This window comes from Caloenas nicobarica, chromosome 16 (genome assembly GCF_036013445.1).
Source record: "Caloenas nicobarica isolate bCalNic1 chromosome 16, bCalNic1.hap1, whole genome shotgun sequence".
Classification (NCBI taxonomy): Eukaryota; Metazoa; Chordata; class Aves; order Columbiformes; family Columbidae; genus Caloenas; species Caloenas nicobarica.
In genome coordinates, this window is record NC_088260.1 from 10977836 (window position 1) to 10999179 (window position 21344).

Below are 21344 nucleotides of genomic sequence, written 5' to 3' on the forward strand. Positions count from 1 at the left end.
TGCTTTTTTTTTTTTCCCCAAGGGAATTTCTTTGAGCTGCCATGGGTCACCATTACCACACAGCCTGCTCTGGAGTGTGCATCCCTTAATTTCAGTGGAGTTTCCCCCTTTCATACCCCAGCGTACAAATTGAAAAAGAAATACAGTGGCTTAAAGTCTCACACTGTGGAGTTTAAATTCCTGATGAACCCATCGATATCTGGGGAAGTTGTTTTCCCTTGACATGATGCAAGCTTATTTAGCCAAAGAGAAGTCATTGCAAGTGAAGTGGAAGCTGACTCAGCCCTACAGCTAGGTGTGACAAAAACAGAAGAGCTGTCCTCAGTCATGAGCTGGTAGGTCAGATTCGGACATGCCATAAATCACATTATAAAGAACATATAGGCAAGTGCTTCTGGTAGCTTCTGTGTCGTGAAGAGTTGGGTGGTAGCAGCAGCAGAAGTTATCCTAGAGTTCCAGACAGGATAAATTTAACTACAGAAATTTTCCGGTTAAATTTCTTACTATAACCTTCCTTTCTACCTTGGGCTCCCAAGTTTGTTCCTCCCTCTTTACATTGGCTGAGTGATCTGTTTCCAAACTCCCTCCTCCTCCTTTTAGGTCACTTCTGAATTTAGCCCATTTTGCCAGGCTGCCAGGGAGTGATGCAGAGGAAGCTGGGCAGCCTCCTTGAAGGCTCACTCACATTTCAGGGCCACATGCCGTTGCTGTGCATGCAGAACATGCCGTTGTGCTTGGGAAACGGAAAGTTGTGAGCACACGTAAAAATCACTCCTAGACCGCTGCATCCCTTCTCATCCCTACTCCAACATAACACTGCACACCTTCAGAGACCTTCTAATTAAAAATGAGGTTGGAGATGGGAGGGTAGTAAGAAGAAACAAATACTCAAGTAATGTTTCAGCCTGACGCTTACCAGCTTGGCCCCAAATCAGTCCAGTGATTTTCTTAGTATTTAAATCTTAACTTGCCTTGGGGAATCCAGTCCTTCAACTGCATCCTCTTGTGGACATGTGCACACACAATGCACACAAAGTAAAAACTAAGTGGGAACATGACCCAGTCTCTCTCCTACTGATGCAAATCAGTAACAAAATCCATCCTAAGTAACTGGTAGACAAAGTTAGTGTTCAGGTAAAGAAACGAGCCTAGAGGTAGATGCTTACATACTGCTCCAGCAGACTGATTCTGGACTGATTCCGAGTGGTGGACACTGTGGCAGCAATCAGACAGAACCTGTCTGCAGGCTGAGAGGCAAAACACAGTTCATACTGAGCACATATTCAGAGATACAGGTACAAATCAACAGCTCCTGGGGCCTTTAGCCACACTGTTCATAGATTGTGGCTGCAACCACACAAATTGAAGAGCCAGTGCTGATCTTCGAGTCACAAGCTGTAAACTCCTGGGTGTGCCTGCAGAGAGGCACCCTAAGAATTTAATTTTGTGTTGTCCCCTTGATTTTTTTTTGCTGTGCAATCTGATGAAACGTACACCGCACGTTGTTTAAGCGTCTGGCTGACCCCCTTCATACGGCAGCAAAGAAACTCCTCGTATATTTAGAAGCCCTCTTCTAGGGTTACATATCAAGATACATGCACACTGCTGTTTTGCAGAACGCAGCTGCCCTGTAAGAAGCGAAAGATGCTAACGTGATCCAGGAGCTGAGGCCAGCAATTTCAAGTTTCCATCTGTCTCTGCCTGTAAGACATGCAGGAAGGAAAAGAGAGCAGGACTTCAGGCATTAGTTGGTGCCTTCAGCATGCAGGAAGACTGCATCAAAAAATGGAAGCCTTGAGCAGCTTTGTGGAAGGCAGATTCTGCCAGGACACAGATGCTGAGTTGAAATACGTTTTACTGCTTTTCCCCCATATTTCGTGAAATAACATCATTCAGCACATATAATCATGCAGAATAATCATGGGCAAATCCAAATCTAGATGCATGATGATGAAGAAAAGGTAATTTCCAGAGCTTGTAACAAATAATTAAATTCATTTATATGCCCTTCAGAATATAAAGCAGGCACTAATTCCTTAGTCAGACAACTGGATCCTGCCTTCCACACCCACTGCTGTCACCAGGGGTCTTGCCGATTTGGGCAGTAAAATGTCATTTAGCTTCCCTATGTTTGATACCTCACTTTGTATGGGGCCATCACAACTACAACAGAACTATTTGGTTGCACAAGGACCATATTCATTTCCAGGACAAGCTGTGTTTGATCGCATTTCTCAAACATGGTTGAAAATTCATGTAAACATAACTAAATGAAGAGAACCAATGCCAGTACATTAGTAAAGCAAAAATAAGATTACCTATGACACAGGAGCATTAAAGGACATTAGAAGAATTGCTGCATTTTCCCCTGTCACATTAAGTGGTTTAACGTAAAGCCTTTATTTTTATACCAATCAATAGCACTGTAAGGTAGCAACATTTATCTTCAGAAGCACTGAAGATACAATGGCTCAATTCTCAATTGTATTAAGAATGAGACTTCAAAGATATTTATTAGCATCAAGATGCAAGTTAGATTTCCAGTATGGTTTTCAAAAGCATCTGAACAAGCCAGGTGTCTAGCGCCTATTGATCTAAATCCTTGTTAGGCACCTTCCAAAAAATACTTCAAGTTGCCTACCCTTATCCTCTAGTGCCCAAATAACTTTGGAAATCTTTCTCCCCTCTCACAGGACTGGCTGTGGTTTAGTTTACGGTACTAGAGTTTACTATTTTGCAGGACAAAACTTTGTACACGCTTTGATTTTTAGTACACCGACGTAGAAAACCATTACTACAGCAATGCAATGGTGTTGACTTGGATGCCAGCAATTCAAGGTGGTGAAAATCTGACCTCCATTACCTGCTGAGAGACCTCCTTTGGTGACCTCATCTGATCACTTTTTCCTCTTGGTAGGAAAGCCCCGAAGACACCGCCGAGGGACTTTGAAAAGGCCTCAACACTCTTGCTGGATGCTATTTTGAAAATGAAGCCAAGAGCCTACCTTGCTGATATTTTGAGCATTAACTGATCTCTAGAAGCATCTGAATGTACTAGTCACAGAACAGAGTGGATGTATAGTATCATGTAGGGCAGAAATCCTGCTTTTGCTTTGATCCACTTTATTCTGAAACTGTCCAAGGGGTTAGGAAAAGGGATATTACTCTTTAAAATAGAAGAGGCAACAAAGCTTAGGAAAGACACTTCCCACATACCAGAATAGACGTGAATTAAAAGTAATTTTATTCCACTTCTCAATGACAGTTCTATCATATCTGATAATAAGGTAAGCTACTAAAAGTCCCACAAGACATATCAGACCATTGAAATAGTATTCAAAAACAAAAGAGGAGTTCACAGAATGGCCAATTATTGGAATCATCCAAATCGGTGGCAAGATTCCCATGTGGACAAATTCGATCAGTGTAAATGCTGAAGAGATCAACTGATTTCACCAGTGTTCACGAAGATTTATACTGGAGTAATTAAGGATAGGTGATGCATCACTGACTTCAATGAAAGACAAAATTTGGCACAAAGAAAAGCAAAAAAGCACATTGAAAGTATAATATCAAGGCACAGAAAATACATGCTACTTCCAGGCATATGCTTTAACAGGTAAAGTTTTCTGGGAGATTATTATTTGTTTTAATAGGCGGTTGTACTCCTGCCAGGTATGAGTCTTTTCTCACTTGCACCTGCAAAACTCCCATGCATTTCGGGGTAGTCACTCCAGATTTATGTTAGTGCAAGCAGAGTAAGTGTAAGCTGGCATAGCTTGCTTGAAGATGTAGTAACATTTAAAGCAAATGGAGCAAAAACTGCTGAAGATGTAGCCATCAGTCTTAACGCTCACCAAGTTTACTCCTTTTAACATGGAATATCTGTGTGGCAAAACAAATACATTCTTTCGAACAGTTTTCAGCTAATAAAAAACAGCTGTCCCATACTAAATTTTCATAAGGTATCAAGAAACTGCAGTAGAGGCCATGAATTCTGTAACCTAAAACTGTTCACTGAGTAATATCTTAGGATCAGCAAGAGCATATGTAACTATGTAAGGGTACAAAAGTCTGTCCATCTCTAACTGCATTGATATACAGACATTTCATGGCAAGATGAAAGGATGAACTGAATAAAAAAAAGAGACATGAACAAAGCAGAACACAATGAAACTATGTGACTTGCTAGAAGAACAATAACAAAAGGGATGAAGAACATCTATTTAAAAAGAGGATCTTTTGTCAGATAAAAAAGTAAGAACGTAAGTGAAGTTTAAAGAGGAAAATATGATCAGTGCAACTTTAATGCAGGACTGGAGCTAAGTCAAGGGAGTTCAACAATGAAAGACAACAAAACAAAAATAAATCATTAAGAAAAATATGGATGCTATGGAAGAAGAGTGTCTCAATAATCAAGTGATTGAAATCGGTCCCAGGTGGTTAAAAATCTAAGGTAAAGACCTACAAGCTGAGGATTACAGAAGAAAGCAGTCGCTGAGTCAAAGCACGCCCCTGGCACTATAAAAATCACATAGCAGAATAAAATCACAAACTCATGGTTATGATTGTATTACGTTGAGACTATTTTAAAGTAATAAAAAAAAATCCTTAATGGCCTCATCCAAACCCCACTGTAGGCAACAGGAGTTCTACCAGCTTCAGCAGGCTGTGCATCAAGTCTTACATTGTGCACCATAAACAGTCCAGATATGTTGGCTTTGTCTGGCTAGGGTCAGCCAGGGAACATCGTGGATCCAGCATACATTCCATGTAAATGCGAAAGAAAAGGGAGTTGTTAGGGCAAAGATCTCGTGATACATTAGGGTAAGAGAGAAAATGCTGCTTTATACTGAGATTCTTTAAAAATAAATAATTTTGAAAACCTGGTCACGCCATGCTGATTAACTAACTGGACTATCAGTTCATCCACCAGCAACATGCCTCTGCAGACTTGTAGGGTCAAATCTAAGAGTCTGGAATGAAGGGTTTCCTTCTCATCTTCTTTTTCTCCTCCAAAGATTTACATGACGGTATCCTCCAAGTGCAGTCCTGGTCTTCAGATAGCATACTGCAAGGACACAGAAATATGTATTTTCAAAGGAGGAAAAGACAGAGAGTTTGCCTTGTGAGTTTAAATTATTAATTCTACAGATCTAATGGATACATTATGCCACATTAGTAGCACTTGTTCTCTTAACAAACATCCCTCTAGATTAGTGGTTCAATACAGTTTTGAATCAAAGAGCCAAGTGTCTAATGGCACCAATCATCCGTCAATCTGAACTAAATTTTTAAACTGGGTTACCTGAATCAATGCAAGTTAGGATCTTTCATTGCCAGGAAATGGGCTCTTATTTGACAAAGTTTCATGAGGTCAACAGCATCTCTGCTTCCTTGAAGTGGTACATACAACAGTCAGGCAAGAACAATACTTTCAGCAGACAACTTGGTAAATACAACAGCGATACACATCAGAGGTTTTAAAAGGACTCTTGTGCATCTGTTTCAGGAGTGGAAATAACTGACAAGTTCCCTCAAATTCTTTTGCTGGGGGTAGGTCTCAGACATTACCCATGGACGGTGCTGATCTCACTGGCTTGTCCCTGGATGCTGGGTTCTCTGCTGGAGTCCTGAGACAGCTTTTCCATCAAGCAGCTACTTTTTAGCAGCTCCTTAAAGAGAGATCTAGGACCTGAGGCACTGAACAGTGAATATATCCTGCAGACAGCATTAACTCATTTGTTAATTATCTCTTGGATGCTACTCAGGACTCCCATGGACCGAATCTATTGTGGGGCCGTTTCCTCCCTGCACAGATGAAACAACTGGACCAGAATTTTTCATGTGGTTTGCTAAGGAAACGAAGCTGACGTAATCACATGGCCTCTGTGCATCCATGTGTGTCTGCCCACTACTCAGCTTCCGAGCTGACTGAACACATTTGATAGACAGGACTTTAAGCTCTTATGTTTTTACAAATCCAGTAAAAAGAGGTACAGTATCAAGGAGATAATCACTTAATGCCCTTACTGATAGAAAAGCAGCAGTATGAGCTCACTGGCTAGGTGGATGCCAAGAATTAACATGGGTAAGAGACCATAGGAATGCCCTGACTTCAGACCTGGTGCTCTACCAGTTACTGGCAGGTCAGTCCCTGCAGCAAAAGACACGTAGTCTTCCTTGACTCTTTTTTTACTATGGTGAGGCACAGAGAACAGGATTGGCAATGTAAAGATCTGCAGGCTGGCTCTGTAATTCCTGTCATCTTACTGGCCCCTCACTTCATTTTGTCTCCATAAGAGACAGTCACTCAGTGAAATGGCTGCAAAGGCTTTTGAGCACCTTGGGAAAGGGCCAACAGAGATATTAAAAATCTTGTATGCCTTTTCACCCTGAAGAATTATTTATAAGTTATTAAGAAAAACACATGCATACATCTGTCCCTGGAGCACAGCCTATATGCTTACTCCTTTTCCTTTGACCAGTAACCACGAATGTTGCATGGCTGCACATATGCTTGATTTATTAAGCACTATAAGCTAGTACTTTCTGCACAGCCTGGCTGTCTGTGTCTTCCTTCGAAGCCATGCTGACAGGTGGTATTTTTGTGACTTTCTTGGGGTGAAGTTCTAGCTCAAGTGAGATTAAAGAAGGAGTTAGAAGTTCACACTCATCTACGAAAGCACCAAAATATCATGATGGTCTGCATGAAATTCCAAAGTCACTGAACACAACTACCTTTCTCACATATGTTATTATCAGAAGATAATTCTACCCCTGCCTGTGAACCTGAGGTTCAAGATGAACAAAGACAATGTACTTCTGCTGTGAATGAATAAAGTCTTGGACCCTGGTCCACTGGCAAGAGTTTCTTGCATTCTGTTCCTTCAGTACTTCTGTTACCCTTCCTCATACCAAAACTGCTGCTATCTCAGTCAGAGCTCTACAGAAAAGCTTGTGTCTTTACTTCACTCTAACACCTCTTACTAGTTCTCCAGATTTCTACTTGACTCACTCCCACTTGCCCAGACTGCACAGAACCACTGGAGAGCTGCACAAAACCCACGGACTTTAGATTATAGGCTTTGTGGCTCAATTGGGAAGCAAAACTCGTGAGCTCTAGTTCTGCCCTGAGCGGTGTTGTCAAGCAACACTCAGACACCAGAGACAGTCTAAAAGCATGTGCTGTAAGAAGCTGCAGATTGTTTCAGAGGCCATGCAGCAATCCCAGCAATGGAATAATGGTAGCATGAAATAGAAAATGACGTGGTGAGATTCAGTTAAGAAAAGCATTTGGGATATCTGGGGTCTCCTTCACTTCTGTAAGGAGGTTCCAGCCCAGGGTTAGGTTTCTCCAGATCCTGCCAGTGGGACTCAAATGAAATCCAAAGACACCAAGAGACTTGTGTTATCAAAAAGCAAACCAAAACATTATTTGGGATCTGCTCCAAAGATTTGGAGACTGCTCTGAAAACACAGATTGTGAACTACTAGAGGATCCTCACTCACTGACAAAATTATTAGCAAGAGACAGGAAGGTTGACTCCAAATCTGTTCAAGCCAGTGGAAAGGCTACTAACAGGCTTCTTGAAGGAGTGTAAGAACAGTGGTACTGGGTCGGAGCAAACAGCTGTCTTCACAGCATCCCACCTCTGATGGTGACACGTTACAAATACCTGAAGCGACTGTAGAAGGAAAGGCTATGTCCAGGCTGATATTTCTCCCTTTATTACCTTCCAGCTCTGGCAATCTTCAGCTTTCAGAGCCTGAGATTGTATCTGCATCTTTGCATTTAAGTGTGGTTTTTTTTTTTGGTAACTTCACTCATTGCTGTTTCAAATCATCTGTATTTTTTGTATCCACAGCAACCAGAAGGAGCAAGTCCTACAGCTGCATTGTATGGCACATGGAAAAAGCACCTCCTCCTTGTTTAAAGCTGCTTTCCTCAGATGCCCCTGCACCTTATTCATGACAACGATCACTCTTTATTTCACTGCCTTTAACTACCCATTCCTAAGTCTTTCTTTCCCAAGCCAAAGATATTGTGTCTATTTTGTCTTTCCACATACAAAGGTTTTCTCATACCTTGCAGCCCTTCTCTCTCTCTGATTTTTGTTTGTATGTGTGTATTCCACAACCTTCTTAAGACAAGGGGATCAGAACTAGAGGCAGGGCTCAGGATGTGGTTCACAGCCAAGCGTCGCCTGTCATTAGGTATCTTGCCATTTACTCTCTAACCAGGCATATTACGGCATATTAAGGCCACGTGCAGGCTACGGCACACAGCTCTGCACTGTTTCAGTTTATCGGGATGTCTCCTTACGGAGTCCCTTTTCTTACTGCAGTTCTTGATGGACAACATGCCTATTGGCACACATGCAGGGCTAGACTCAGCGGTGACACAAATACTGGTTTCAGTTACATCTGAGCAAGCAGTGGAAGTGTAATTCAGCATTCGGACTGACAAGGCAGGAGTGCAGGAGAAGCTAATAGGAGAAGGTAAAAGTTACAGGGTGGAGTAAGAATAAATGTGGCCTAGTGTGGAACAGAGGACAGCCCTGATTCAGCACACGCCACAGCTTAACACTCAGAGATTCCTCAGCATAACGAGGAAAACACATGTTTACATTCATCAAGACAAGTTTTATTGCTGAGCAAGTGACAGTTTCCCCTTGTCTACATTCAGGGGCATGACTGTAGAAAGTAGATGGTTCCCAAGTACTGAGTGGGCCCTGTTCCAGGATATATATATATATATGTGTGTGTGTGTGCGTTTGTATGTAGAGATATATATATCTCACTATATATCTCAATGCTAAATATAACATGCCAGTGTTAAACATAAATGAGGCTCTCTAAGGCAGCAGGACAAGCCCAGAGTTGGCTTAGCACCAAGTAAATCTTCCAAATGAAAAGTCAAGGCTGTTTCTCCCATGCAGATGCAGGTGTTGCCATTGCTCTGCAATCAAATAAACCAAAGGCAGCATGCAAGGAAGCTCAGAGGGGCTCAGAGGCAGGAGTTTTCTGAAAAGTGAAATAGTCTTCCTCTTCTTGAGTCTACCAGTATTACTGAGGGTATAATTGGGGGTGTAATGTCACTGTTTGTTCAAAACAGGAATTTCTTGCACTTCTCTCTGTAACTTCTACCATTTCTATCCTTAACACTCCTGACTAGATATTTTTCTCCTGGCTGAGGCATGTGGAATACCACAGGAACCCTCCTCAGCTCTGCTTAAAGCACAGGACTTAATCCCTTTCCTAAGCAAGATGGCATGCATAGTAGGTTTCAGTACTGAAAAGCCAGAAGAGGAGATGTGGGAACAAATGGATAACTTTGGTTGGAATTTTTAATAAAGCATATGGGTTTTGATAGTCAGAGGCTACTGAAATTCAGCAAGTTAGACAGTGACCTCATTGAACTGATCTTCTAGAAATACTACTCATAGAGAGGAAATTACTTTCCAGTGAATGCTGAATGAATCTGCATCCAGAGATGGAGAAGTATTCCGGTGCTCAGTTCACAGATGTTCCAATAAGAGATGCTCAAGAGCGGCAAAGAGGGTTTTTAGCAATTAAGTTGTGAGTTTGCACAGAAGGAGACCCAGAAACTCTACTGAAAACAGCAAGGGGCTGCTTGGGACTGTGCAACAGTGGTAGTGATAAACCACAGAGTACCATCCCCAAAGCTGCTGGAGCAACTGCCTGGCATATGGGATGCCTTGACCCAGATGGAGCTTTGGAAGGATGCAGCTGTCCAGGTTGCAGCTGCAGGGAGTGACTGCTGCCTGTCTTTGGGGCTGGGACGTTGGTGGCCTCTCTGGTGGGAGCTGTACTCTGACTGACATGCTGAGTCTCCAGGGAAAAGGGCTTCAGGAGGAGGTGAGCAGACTGCAGACCATCAGGGTGTATGACCAGGAGAACAAGAGGGTCATCGCAGACACTCTGCAGAGGAGACTGCCTGAGGTCCACAAAGCAAAGGATGAACAACTAAAGATTACACTTGAACAAGAGCTGAAAGGAGACTTCCATGATGGGGAAGGCCTAAAGTTTGTGACATCTGGCAGGAGATGGAAGGTTACTTTTGGCCTGCAGATCCTTCAGGACATGTGCAGCCAGCCCCTTGCAGAAAAGGTGGGGAATTGTTTTGAAGGAGACTTCAGAGCCAGCTGAGCCTGAACCAAGTTTCTGTACCAAGAGGAAAAGTTGTATAACAACTGATGGAGATCCCCCCTGCCAACCTGACTTGGATGTCTCAGGTCTGCTGCTTTCCAGAAGCTCAGACTTAAGATGTTGTGGAAGAACTCCTGAGGCTCGTCCAGCCCTCAAACACATTACACCCTGCATCTTTGCATGGATAAATCAGAACAAGCTAGTGAAATTTATCAAAGGGTTTATGAATACTCAAGTAACACCCTCTGTGAGAAGCTCTAGCACTCATGGGATAACAGAAAGTACTAACACAGATGAGAAATGGGATGGTTGGATAGTAAACAACAAGCTTGAGGGAGAGATACGTAAGAATATGGAAGGAGAATACAAGGGGGTACTCCCAATGGTAATTCGCCACGAGACTTGTTATCCTTTGAATACCAAAAGAAGCCACAAGGAATGTCAGCAGGAACAACTGGGTGATATGGTAGCTAATGAATTTCAGGAGGATAAATCACACTAATAAATCCTGGAAGGGTCAAGCTTTACATGCGTATTGCTGAAGTCTAAATTAACTTTCAGAAAAAATGCATGCGTAGGTCATGGAAACATCAAATCTGTACCTAATAGTAATCAAATAAATCAGTTACAGGGCTAACTGTCATATTATTCTATTAAGGTTATTTTGTACTATCTTACCAATACTGAAGCATATATATTAAAGTTAGCATAGAAGTAATTTACAATCACTTCACACTAGCAGAGTGCAAAGTGGCTGTTAGCAAACAACCATGACCAAGTACAAATGGATGTGAGATAACTGCACGGAGCAGGCAGTGCCATCCACAACTCAAATACAATTTAGTATAAAATATAAATGTCCAAGAGTAAGGCAACAAAGGGGACTCAGGTAAGCATGGAAAGGCCAGTTGGGTGCTCCTGTTCACTCATTTTCATGTCAGAAGAATAAAGAAGGTGGTTGATTCCACCAAACACTTTCTTAGAAGCAAGCGCTCTTTAGAGGGTGACAGGTGGGAGGGAGAAGGGGAGTAGCAAAGAGATTGGAAAGCCAGAGAGCAGGGTGAGTCCAGTGAACCCCGAGTCCTCACAAACCTCAACATACCATTTGGCCAAGAGACCTCTATGGAAACTATTCACTGAATACAGAAATTAATATCCCAGCAGGGTCCTTAGGGTCCTCAGGCAACCACCAAGACTTCCATCTAACACGGATTTTCCTCTTAAAATAAACCAACCAAACAAACAAAAACCAAAACCCAATTTTAAAAAAATCCTCAAAAGACAAAATCCCACAAAGTTGTATTATACTGATCTACTGTTCCTTATTTCCTTGAGGGTAGGAGAGAGAGAGAGGTGCTTACAAATACCAGATATAAAGTGCTAATTACCACTAATACCTGGCAGAGGGCACAAAGCAGCATTCGCACATTCGGCACACGTGGCCCTGCTGTAGCGGAACTGAAACATTGACTACAGCTAAATGTAGGTGGTGTGCCCTGGTTAACGTGAATGCTTCAGGGCAGTGCTGTCTGCCACTCCTCATGTGGCTCTTCTCTCCTCCTACCTAAAAAAAAATAATATTGAGCTGCTATCCTTGCCTAAGAAATGATGAGTAAGGTAGTGGAAGCAAACAGAGGAATTTACTGCTGCTGTCAATTACAAAACTTGGCACATCCAGCCTGAAGTGACTTGGTTTTAAATCTGTGAGGGCTGAACAAACTGAACAGAAGCTGAATCAAAGACAGATTCATGCTTCCAAAGAACATACTGTTGCACAACCTTCAGAAAGGATTTCAATACCCTAACTACTTTTGTCCTCTTTTCCAAATAAGCTTATAATCCCTCTGGGTGACCGGTGTCTATACAGAGATTCATTTGTCGAGCTTCTTCACTATCATTCCAGTATATGAAATTATGCAGCAATGAGAGTGAATGACCTTCTCCCCCAGCAAGCCAAGTCAAAAATTACATTTGTGGTCACTTTTGATATAGTTAATGTCAACTTAATAGTAATTGACCGTCATCTTCTGCTTGCAAAGTTACAAGATATGTTGGACAGATTTTGAGTGAAAATTAGCAGCTGGGGACTCTTATCTGAAATCTAAGGATCTCTACACAGCTGGTCTTGCAGACTGTGAAACTAATAGGCAGAAAAAACAAAAAGCAACTGGCCTAAATTGGAAAAACTTATGGGAGCTGCAAGAGCTCCCAGAAAACCCACTGCTGCTAAGACACAGTCATTTGCATTTAACCACAGACAATGGAATTTTCAAAACTGCAAAGTAAGTAAATTTTAACATCAGTAGATAGTTCTGACAGTCTTTAGTTTCTTATTCTGAAGCCCGTGCACAGAGAAGAACTGCTTGCATTGGAACTGGTAGTGCTTTGCTTACCGTTGTGAAATGAACTACGCAATAGATTCCAATCATGACAAGTCCAATGATAATTGATGCAACGGCGACCCAGAGCGCATTGCGACCCAGTCTTTTTGACCCTTCTATATCTCCTTGATTATAACTGTTTAAAGCCTGTAGAAGAGAAACAGAAGAGTTCATGACTTTTTGATTTAAACAGAAATGTGTACACAAACTGATGTGACCTCTTTGAACTAAGTTCTGTGCACACTGGTACTGTAGAAAGGACTCCAGAAAATGGTAATTTGCTATAAAAAAATAAACATCCACTGCCAACAGCCCAAGGTAAGCAGGGAGCCCAGTTTTCTGTTCCACTCATTTTCAGCACATTTCATTGAAACCACAGCTCTTTTACTTTCAGTGGTGAGGCTATATTCATATGATGAGTTTTCTTGTACACACCAGCATAAGAGCTGTCAAATCAACTCTAATACACCTACTTGCATAAATTGGTGGCTTTTTATCTCTGCAAATAACTCTGTAGTATATGTGAACCGTTAGTTGGCCACTTCACTAGCAGTGAAATAAACTCCTAGGCTTTATAAGACCATAAGCATTCAAGGAGCATAAATAGGCTGCATTTTTACAGAAAGCCTCAGGAAAACATCTTAAAAAAAGATTAATTTCCTATTTTCCAGTGTTTTACTTTTCAAAACAGAGTTTTCAGAATTAATAGGTAGTTTGCTGGTGGTGGGAAAAAGAAAAAAAAAGGAAATATAGATCACATGAACAAAATATCTGAGTGCCATCTTCATGGGCTAGAAATTCTGTCCCTTTGCCTTTTTGGAATGCACTGATAGTTATTGTCATATACATCCTCTGATATGCAACAGACATACAGATATTACCTCAGACTTGAGTTTATCTCTATCCACTCAGATTTCACAGATGCTTTATATTCATTACATGCAGAGATTACAGGTGTGATAGGACCACTCTGATCTTCTAGTCTTTTCTAAGAAAGACTGTAGGATTTCCTGAATTAATTTTTGTTTTAACCAGACTATATTTTTCAAAGAAAAAAAATCAGTGAAGGACACTGAAGTATTCTAGTACACAAGTATAACACAGTTTGCAGTAACTTTTTCCCAAGAACAGGATGCTATCAAAGACTACTAAAAAAGAGTACTATTTATAAGAATTATTTTGTAAGATCAGGAGAGTTTGAGTTCATAAATCATAACATTGAGTCCAGATTTTTTTCATCAGACTGCACTATTGAACTATCTCAGCATAATACCTCGGGGAATCGGGTTTGTCATAACCTGTTCTTTAGTATCTCCTAAGTATTCCAGAAAGCATCCCAGAAATGGGAGGTGCAGGGGATGAAATACAGGGACCTGATCAACTGAACTGTTCTGTGGACTAAATAATTGAGGTTGTCTTTAGAAAACAACTGTACCAGTTATCACCAAGTTCTATTAGAAAAGTACTTTAGTTATGTATCATTTTTTTATAGCAGAGACAGAACAACAGTTAATTCAACAGAGTAAAGATCTGAGATTGCAGAAAGCAGGAAAGGAATGAACTTCAGAGGATACCAAGCATTGTTGTAGAGCCTTTTTTCCCAAGCAGAAAAATAATTAGGGACATTATCTGTGTGTGTTCTGTCAATTAGTGAGCACACAGAAGTTAATGGGCTAGAGGCATCCTTGGTGTTAGCACTGCAGTAAGATCGCTCTTGCCAAGACAGTCCCAAAGCAATGAAGCTTATATTCCTAGAATTGCATCTCAAGGAGAAGTGCAGGTTCTTATTCTCTGGTGTCTAAGAAAGGCTGAGCTGCTGATGCACTCTTGCCCTTAAAGAGAGCACTGATCCATTTCTTCTCTTCCTGGAAGCCCACATGCCTAAACATTTCTCTACTTTATTTCCCGAAAGAATATTGCTGTCAGGTTTCACTGAGGTTGGCTAGTGGACTTAAAGGGTATAGAGGGGAAAGAGAGAAGAAGCGGAAATGAGAGATGGACACAAACACACAGTCAAATAGGATGAGTGCCCAAACCTTGTTTCCTTAGGGTACCTGATCATTCAGGCAGAAAAACAGCAGCTGTGCTGAGGCACAGTCACCTCTGGTTCTCCACCAGTGTGGCCTCCTGTTACAAAGGGTGGCTGGCACAGTTAAGTTACTCCGCTCTTTTCAGCAGTCCTGTCTACAGAAGAAGAGTTTTCTTAGGTTTTCTCAAAATACATTCAGGAAGGTCAATAAAACGAGTATCAGGAGAAACATGGCTTGGTTTGGTCCTGACCGGGCTGAGTTCTCCTCCTGCTTCTTGTCAGCGACTATGAACATGGCTGTGGCTACAGAGAGAAATAAGGAGAAGCATCACTGAGAGCCCAGCCCTGACTTTGCTCTCCCCACCCATCCGAGGGCTCGCTTGCCATGACATCTAGAGAATGGTCCTGCAAACACTCGAAACTCACCTCCTCATAGATGCGGTCTCAAGACAGAGACAGAGCTGTAAGCAAGACACGGCAGCAGCAACTTGCAGTTCTGTGCAATATCACTACTTTATTTAGGAAGTCTGGAGAATGTCCATGTGATTTCTACAGGTACTGCATAAATTATTCACCCTATGCACTTCAATAAATAACGTCGTTTTAATACAAATCCGTGATGAAGAGGAGGAAAACACCATTAATGGTAAAAAAGAGGATTTGGGAGAGACAGGAAGGAGACGAAAGTTTCTTTATTAGGAGGTTTAAATTAAATAGCGTAACTTAGACAGCATTCAAGAAAAAATAAGAGGTTTGGGGGCGTGGTCAGGGTCTGATGCAAAGCTCTTTGAAATTCATTTACTTCTGCCTGCTTCAAAGGGCCCTTGGATCATGCTTTCAGTTCCCAACATTAGTGAGAGAAAGCATTAACTGTTAAAGTCTTAAATGTTACAACTATTTATTTCCAAGAGCTAGGCAATCTATACAGAATACAGCATATACGTGTGGCATTTGGTCTGTCCAACTTTCAAAACAAATTTAAACCATTTTCACCTTAATATCATATGATTTCTCAGGTTTCTGCTAACTTGCTCACTATGAAGTCAATCAACTAAATTAAAGCCACAGTTCTGCAGCTGCTTATTTACTTGAGCAACCTCAGTGACTTCACCAAGTTCACACATATCTATTTATAAAATATATGACTCTGGGGACAGGTTGAAAGTGTTGTTGCAGAGGAAAAGCTTAGCAGTTTGCAAAGATAAGGGCCATGCAAAAATGCTTAAGAATAGCTGCCAAGCCTTGTTGTTTAATATCCCTGAAGTAGGTACAGGCTGTCCCATATGGTGCTAGATGTCCAGGTACCTACAAGCTACTTTAAAAAAAAGGTTGTATAAATAATAAACTTTCCAAATAAACTTTCTAACTAAAGAGAAGCACAGCCCTACGGGAACATTGGTCACTATGCTAGTCACTAACCTGACCTGACCAAAGCCAACACACTGTACATGGCTTGTTAGGATTTCAATTAGAAGAGGTGACCCTCTGCATCCTCTCTGTTCCATGATTTCTACCACCTTTTGCTTGTTGTCTCTGCTTAGGGAAACTAATATACAGACAAGGCATCCGAATCCAAGGGTAACAAACGCAGTCAAAGAACTTGTTACTATCAGAGGCAGATAAGCCAGGATTGTCACAGTGTGACCACATATGTTATTTGAAATATGCAAATGATTAAACAGAAATGTGTCAACATAAAGAGGGAGTTAGCAGCAAACAATGAGGGAGAAATAGCTTTCGAGAGACTGTTTTGAAGTTGTTCCAAATCTTTAAGGCCCTGTAGAACAAGATGACTAGTCTGACATACAGATCTTTGCAACAAAGACAACTGAAGGTGCTGTACTGAGAAATGCCAAGAAAATTTGTTCAGCTACCAAACATCAGTGCTGGTTTTAGAAATATCCAAGTGGTTCATTTTTCAGAGTTGTCCCACAGCCTCCCTTTAGCTCTGATTCCATGAGCCAGGTACAGCCAGTCCCCCTGAGCCAGTTCTCAGACACAACTGGCAGGTCACAGTGGCTTCACAACAGCGGGAAAAGCCATCAGTGCAGGTGAAGAGCCAAAGAGCTCAGTGACACACTGTCTAGCCACAGCCTTGCATCAGAGAAGCCTCTTCTGCCACATGAGCCTCCTGACTTGGTACCTGCACCCCATATGCCTGCGGTCTCAACTACGTGAGAAAGAATAAGGAAAGTCTGAGCGAGGCACCTCTGGGGTTGAGTGAGCCGACTAATAGAACAGAAACACAATGCAGCTCCTAGAAGCAAGAGGAAGCAGAACGGACAGATCTGCCTGGAACTGCAGAAAGGTGCTGAGAACAGTAATCCTACAGGCAGGCGTCCCGGCCCGAACCCTGGGGCAAACAGATCTCCATCTGCTAAAACTACCAAGCAACCCTCACATCTGCCAGTGACCAGCAACTACTGTGAGGGGGCTGCTCTTGTAATGCCAGTACATCAACACGCTGCTGCCATGAAGTGTCCATTCTACCAGGAATCCTCTTACCCTGTCAGAAGAAATAGATTTCTTTCACAGAGGAGGTAAGAAACAAGAAAAGGTTATCACCACAACAGGGAGAACTTGGGAGAGGTTGATTCTAAAAATAAAGTAAACGAGGTAAGATCTGAAATGGTAAGGTTTGTGCCCCTAAAGGTGAGAAACAAGAGAGGAAACCAGTGCTGGAGTTGTAAATGGGGCAGCAGAAGAGACTGAAGACAAATCTGTCATTTAATTTGGGGGTGTGTTAGAGCCCAGACTCTACTTTTAGAGTGAAAACACTGTCTGAATTGAGAGCATTTAAGGAGGACATGACACAGGCAAATGCCATGCCTCTCTAGAAGCCAATAGGACTTTTCATTCCAGGCCTATTGTAGGCAGTTGAAATTTATAAAGAACTCTACTTTTACAGGTCTGTATCTCTTCTAACACAAGATCTCAGGCAAGACCTGCAGACTATAATGGTATCTTCTGTAAGAAAAGAAAATAACCTGCTCTTGTATCTCAGTGCTAACCCTTAACAACTCCAGGAAGCAAGATGACAAGAGGAAGAATGTTGATTCCAGCAGAATTAGAAATAAAACCAGCACAGGTTAAAATGCAGAACCTGGAGTCAAGGTTAATGGAGCAGTTACAGGTTGCAGCTGTAAAAGGCAGAGGAATTGGGCTGTGGAAAACAAGTTGGACATGTTATTTTCATGGAAAAGGAGAGGTTTTAGGTAGGAATGACATTGAAACAGAACAGATTCGCATCTAGTGGAGGTTATTGGTTTGGTTTTTATTTCCCATCTTTAAGAAGTGGGCAGCTGAGACCTGCACAGAGCGTTCAGCATTCAGGAAGTGCTCTTCCCACCCTGGTTTCTAGATATCCCTTGCAGACAGCTACTTAAGCCCGATGCCAAAAGCCTGCATGAACTTCAACTAGGGCGTGGGTGGAGATTTCTCCATATGGGGTGCAAAAATCTTCAGAGGCCAAGTTCTGTCCTTGACAGTTAACTTGTGTGCAGCCCCAGCGCTTTGGTAAAAATACTGTCACAGTGAACAGATGCTCACAGCTCCAGATTATCAGCTCTCATTACTTTATATAGCACCCTAAGTGTCCACAGACAAAAAGGATGCTGAGTACCAGCAGGACCAAATCTTCTCAAATCAAGGAAAAGAGCACATTGTACAGGTAACAACCAAGAAAATAAACACAGAAAAAAATGACAGCTAATACGTATCTGGACAAAAAAAGACCGTGAAGATGAATTTGGAATAGCTCAAAGTAATTTTCAAGCTTAAGCAATGTGATTTCTGATCAATCTTCCTAGTTTTAAAAGAGCGTGCTTTAGTATAGTTTAGATATAGGTAATTATTCTTCTACTTACAAAAAGAAACAACTATATTTTTACTTACCTTTTCAGCCTGGCTGTCAGAGAAAATGATGAAACTACACAACGTGTTTTAAATCCTTTCTAGCCCCTAAACAACAGAAATACAGTGCAGTATTACTGATTACACTGATTGTGTAGCCTGTTAAAAAAGTCTGGATCTGACTCCAGAACTTTTAACTCAGAGTAGATTCTGTGCTAACAATCCTTTTGAAGTAAATGGGATTGCTGGATTATCGAGGACTATGTAAATCAACTATGAGTTGTAGAAGTAAGGCTGTTCTCTCAGTGTACTCAAGACTCAATTTTAAAAGGATTTTTCCCAACAACCTACAATCACTATTGTTATGTGTATTAATTGTAGCAAATAGCATCAGGCTAAAGAACCTGCTTACTGGAAAAAAAAAAAGGCATTTCTATAATATTTGATTAGCTGAAGTAGGAACCACATCTGATCCTTTGCAAATCTGATTTCTGTTCCCCTGTTGCCACTTTCACACACAGATACCAAGTCCAATTCAGCGTGCAAGTTAGTTGATGTAACAAATTCTGTTAACTGGGATAAACCTCGCTCCCTTATGTAGTCTGATACTGAAAACTTGAACTGCTTTTCACTCCACATTTTATATCTGCTGCCGGGATTGCTAAGTAGACACCCTGACCGAGCCCGCTGATGCTCTCGGGCTCGCTGCCTCACCTAGTTTTGTCTCCAGGCGCCAGGGACAAGTGGTTAAAAGGCGGCTGGATGGCCGTGACCCTGACGGCTGCTCCAGCCCCGCTTTGCTCCCGCAGGTCCCGGGCGGAGCGGGCGGGAGCGCCGCGGCTGGGGCCGGGCCGGCGCAGAGCCGGCGGTCGCCCCACCAAATACTCAGCGCCAAGCCGAGGGTGGCTTGGCCACCCGGCGGGGTGCTACTCACCATGATGGCGAAGACGAAGCCGACGATGTTGATGGGATAGGCGGGACAGAAGCAGGAGAGGATGGTGAGGAGCAGGTAGTTCTTGGGCCGCGGCTGCGGCGGCTCTTCGGGCAGCTCATCCTCGATGTTGGTCTCGGGGCTGTTCTCCAGAGCCCTCTTGATGTCGGCACCGGCGGGGAGCGCGGACATGGGGCTGCGGTGCGGCGGGCGGGCGGCTCGGAAAGCCCAGCGCCGCGCACCGGGCAGGCGGGACCCCGGCGCGGCGCCGAGCCAAGGGAGCCGCCCGGCGCGGCGCCTCCCCGGGACCGGCACCGGCAGCGCGGGGGTGGGGGCTGCCCGCCCACGGCTCCTCTGGCGGGAAATCTCTTAACCCGGGAGAAAATTCACGCAAGGGAGCGGGAAAAAGGAAAACCGAACCGAAGGCGTCGAGGCTTTCCAGCACCGTGTCCTGGCTGCGTGTGGCCGGGGACGGGCGGGGGTTCCCCGGGCTGGCCCTGCCCGGCCCCTTCCCCGCCGCTGGCACGGCGGGTCCGGAGCCACACGGCCCTCGGCTGTTCCGCTCTTTGCCGAAACTTTTTAACTGTTCGCAGTTAAACGGCTTTAACTGAGCTTGGGTTGCTTCCACAGAGAACGTCGTTGTGCTCTTAGTTTCTCAGTTCTGGTGTCAGTGAGCTTCACGAGCAAGTGGCTTAAGTCTGAAAAGGCAGTTCCTTGGATCTCGGCTTAATTTGTTCATTTGCTAAACTTAGAAAAAACATTGAAGACTAGCAGAAAATAACCATTTTAAAGCATTTTGATGCCTCAGGCCTAGAGTATTTTGGCCAAGCTTTAGCAGGTGATTTAGTCATTACTGAACATAACACCTGTAAAGGTGAAATCCATGTTGAAGGATGCAGGAGGGGAGGTAAGGAAATCTTTATTATTAAGCTTTATTTCCAAACCTACCATTTCGGCAAGAAAAGCCCCCACAAAACAAACAAATAAAGATCTGCTTCCATCGTGATTTTGAAGTTAGTGAGTAAAAGCAGGACAGCCTGCAGCCAGAAATGAACAGGTTCTGATTCTGCCATTTAATAAAAAAAGAATTTTATACTTGTATGACACTTCAGCAAAATGGGGAGACTTAGTTAAAGTTACAGAACACAGGAAGGTGTGCTTAGAGCTTTATGAATGAGCTACTTTTGTCACTGGGAGTTTTGCAATTGGCTTGAATGGAGCCACAGTTTCCCCTTCCTGGTTGTTATCCTTACAGGGTATAATGCAGTCACCACAGTAAAGACATAAGAAATATAGATGCAGTATTTTTACTTTCATAGAAATTAATAATCTCTCAGCTGCATGCCTGGAATATAACATGGAATGAGTATCTGCTGATTTACAAAAATGTCAAAAGAAAAGATTCTCTATCTTTAGAAAAGAGTGAGAAACACTAAAGTTACATCCGCTTGCCAAGGTACCCATTAGTCTTTAGGCACAAACTCTTTGTAACTGTAAAATCTGATGTGTTTGTTCTCAGGGGACTTTAAACATAGTCACCAGACAAGCTCAGAAAACACCGTTCACATCACACCACACAATTTTAGAATTGATTTCAGTAAGGATGGAGACTATGGACTTATCCTCTGCAGCGAACCAGCATCTTCCAGGACCACTCAAGCCTTTTAATGTCTGAGAACACTTTCAGGGAAATGCTGTAATGACTTAATGAGTTTGTCTGCTTGTAATTGTAACACTCACAGGTAAATAAGAACCTATTATTAGGCATGTGAATGAGAACATCCAGCTCACATGAGCCAGTTTGAGCCATTAATGTTGAACATAAATAAGCATAACAAAAAGCTGCTGGCAAACCAACCCTCTATAGAGAAGGCAAAATTGCATGCAGAGATTAGCCAGGGAGCCTTGAAACTGGGGTATGAGGAAAGGATGTAGATTCTTACCATCTAATGTCAGACATTTAGTTTAAGTGCCTTTA

The 21344-nt window shown here is 42.5% G+C and overlaps 1 protein-coding gene across 1 annotated transcript; it reads right to left on the reverse strand.

The window, feature by feature from the left end:
• Nucleotides 1-3254: 3254 nt before the first annotated feature.
• TMEM233 (transmembrane protein 233) lies at nt 3255-19595 on the reverse strand. The gene is made up of 3 exons (XM_065646601.1): nt 19370-19595; nt 12567-12701; nt 3255-5071 (listed from the first exon to the last, which is right to left on the reverse strand). The coding sequence occupies exons 1-3, from the start codon at nt 19556-19558 to the stop codon at nt 5060-5062; spliced, it is 336 nt and encodes a 111-aa protein (XP_065502673.1). The 5' UTR covers nt 19559-19595; the 3' UTR covers nt 3255-5059.
• Between the last annotated feature and the right edge of the window lie 1749 nt (nt 19596-21344).

Excerpts from the sequence above, each read along its gene's own strand:
- TMEM233 (XM_065646601.1), bottom strand. The coding sequence starts at position 19,558 with ATGTCCGCGCTCCCCGCCGGTGCCGACATCAAGAGGGCTCTGGAGAAC. Across the intron at positions 12,702-19,369 it reads GCTTCGTCTTCGCCATCATG|GCTTTAAACAGTTATAATCA; the intron begins GTGAGTAGCACC and ends TCTCTTCTACAG.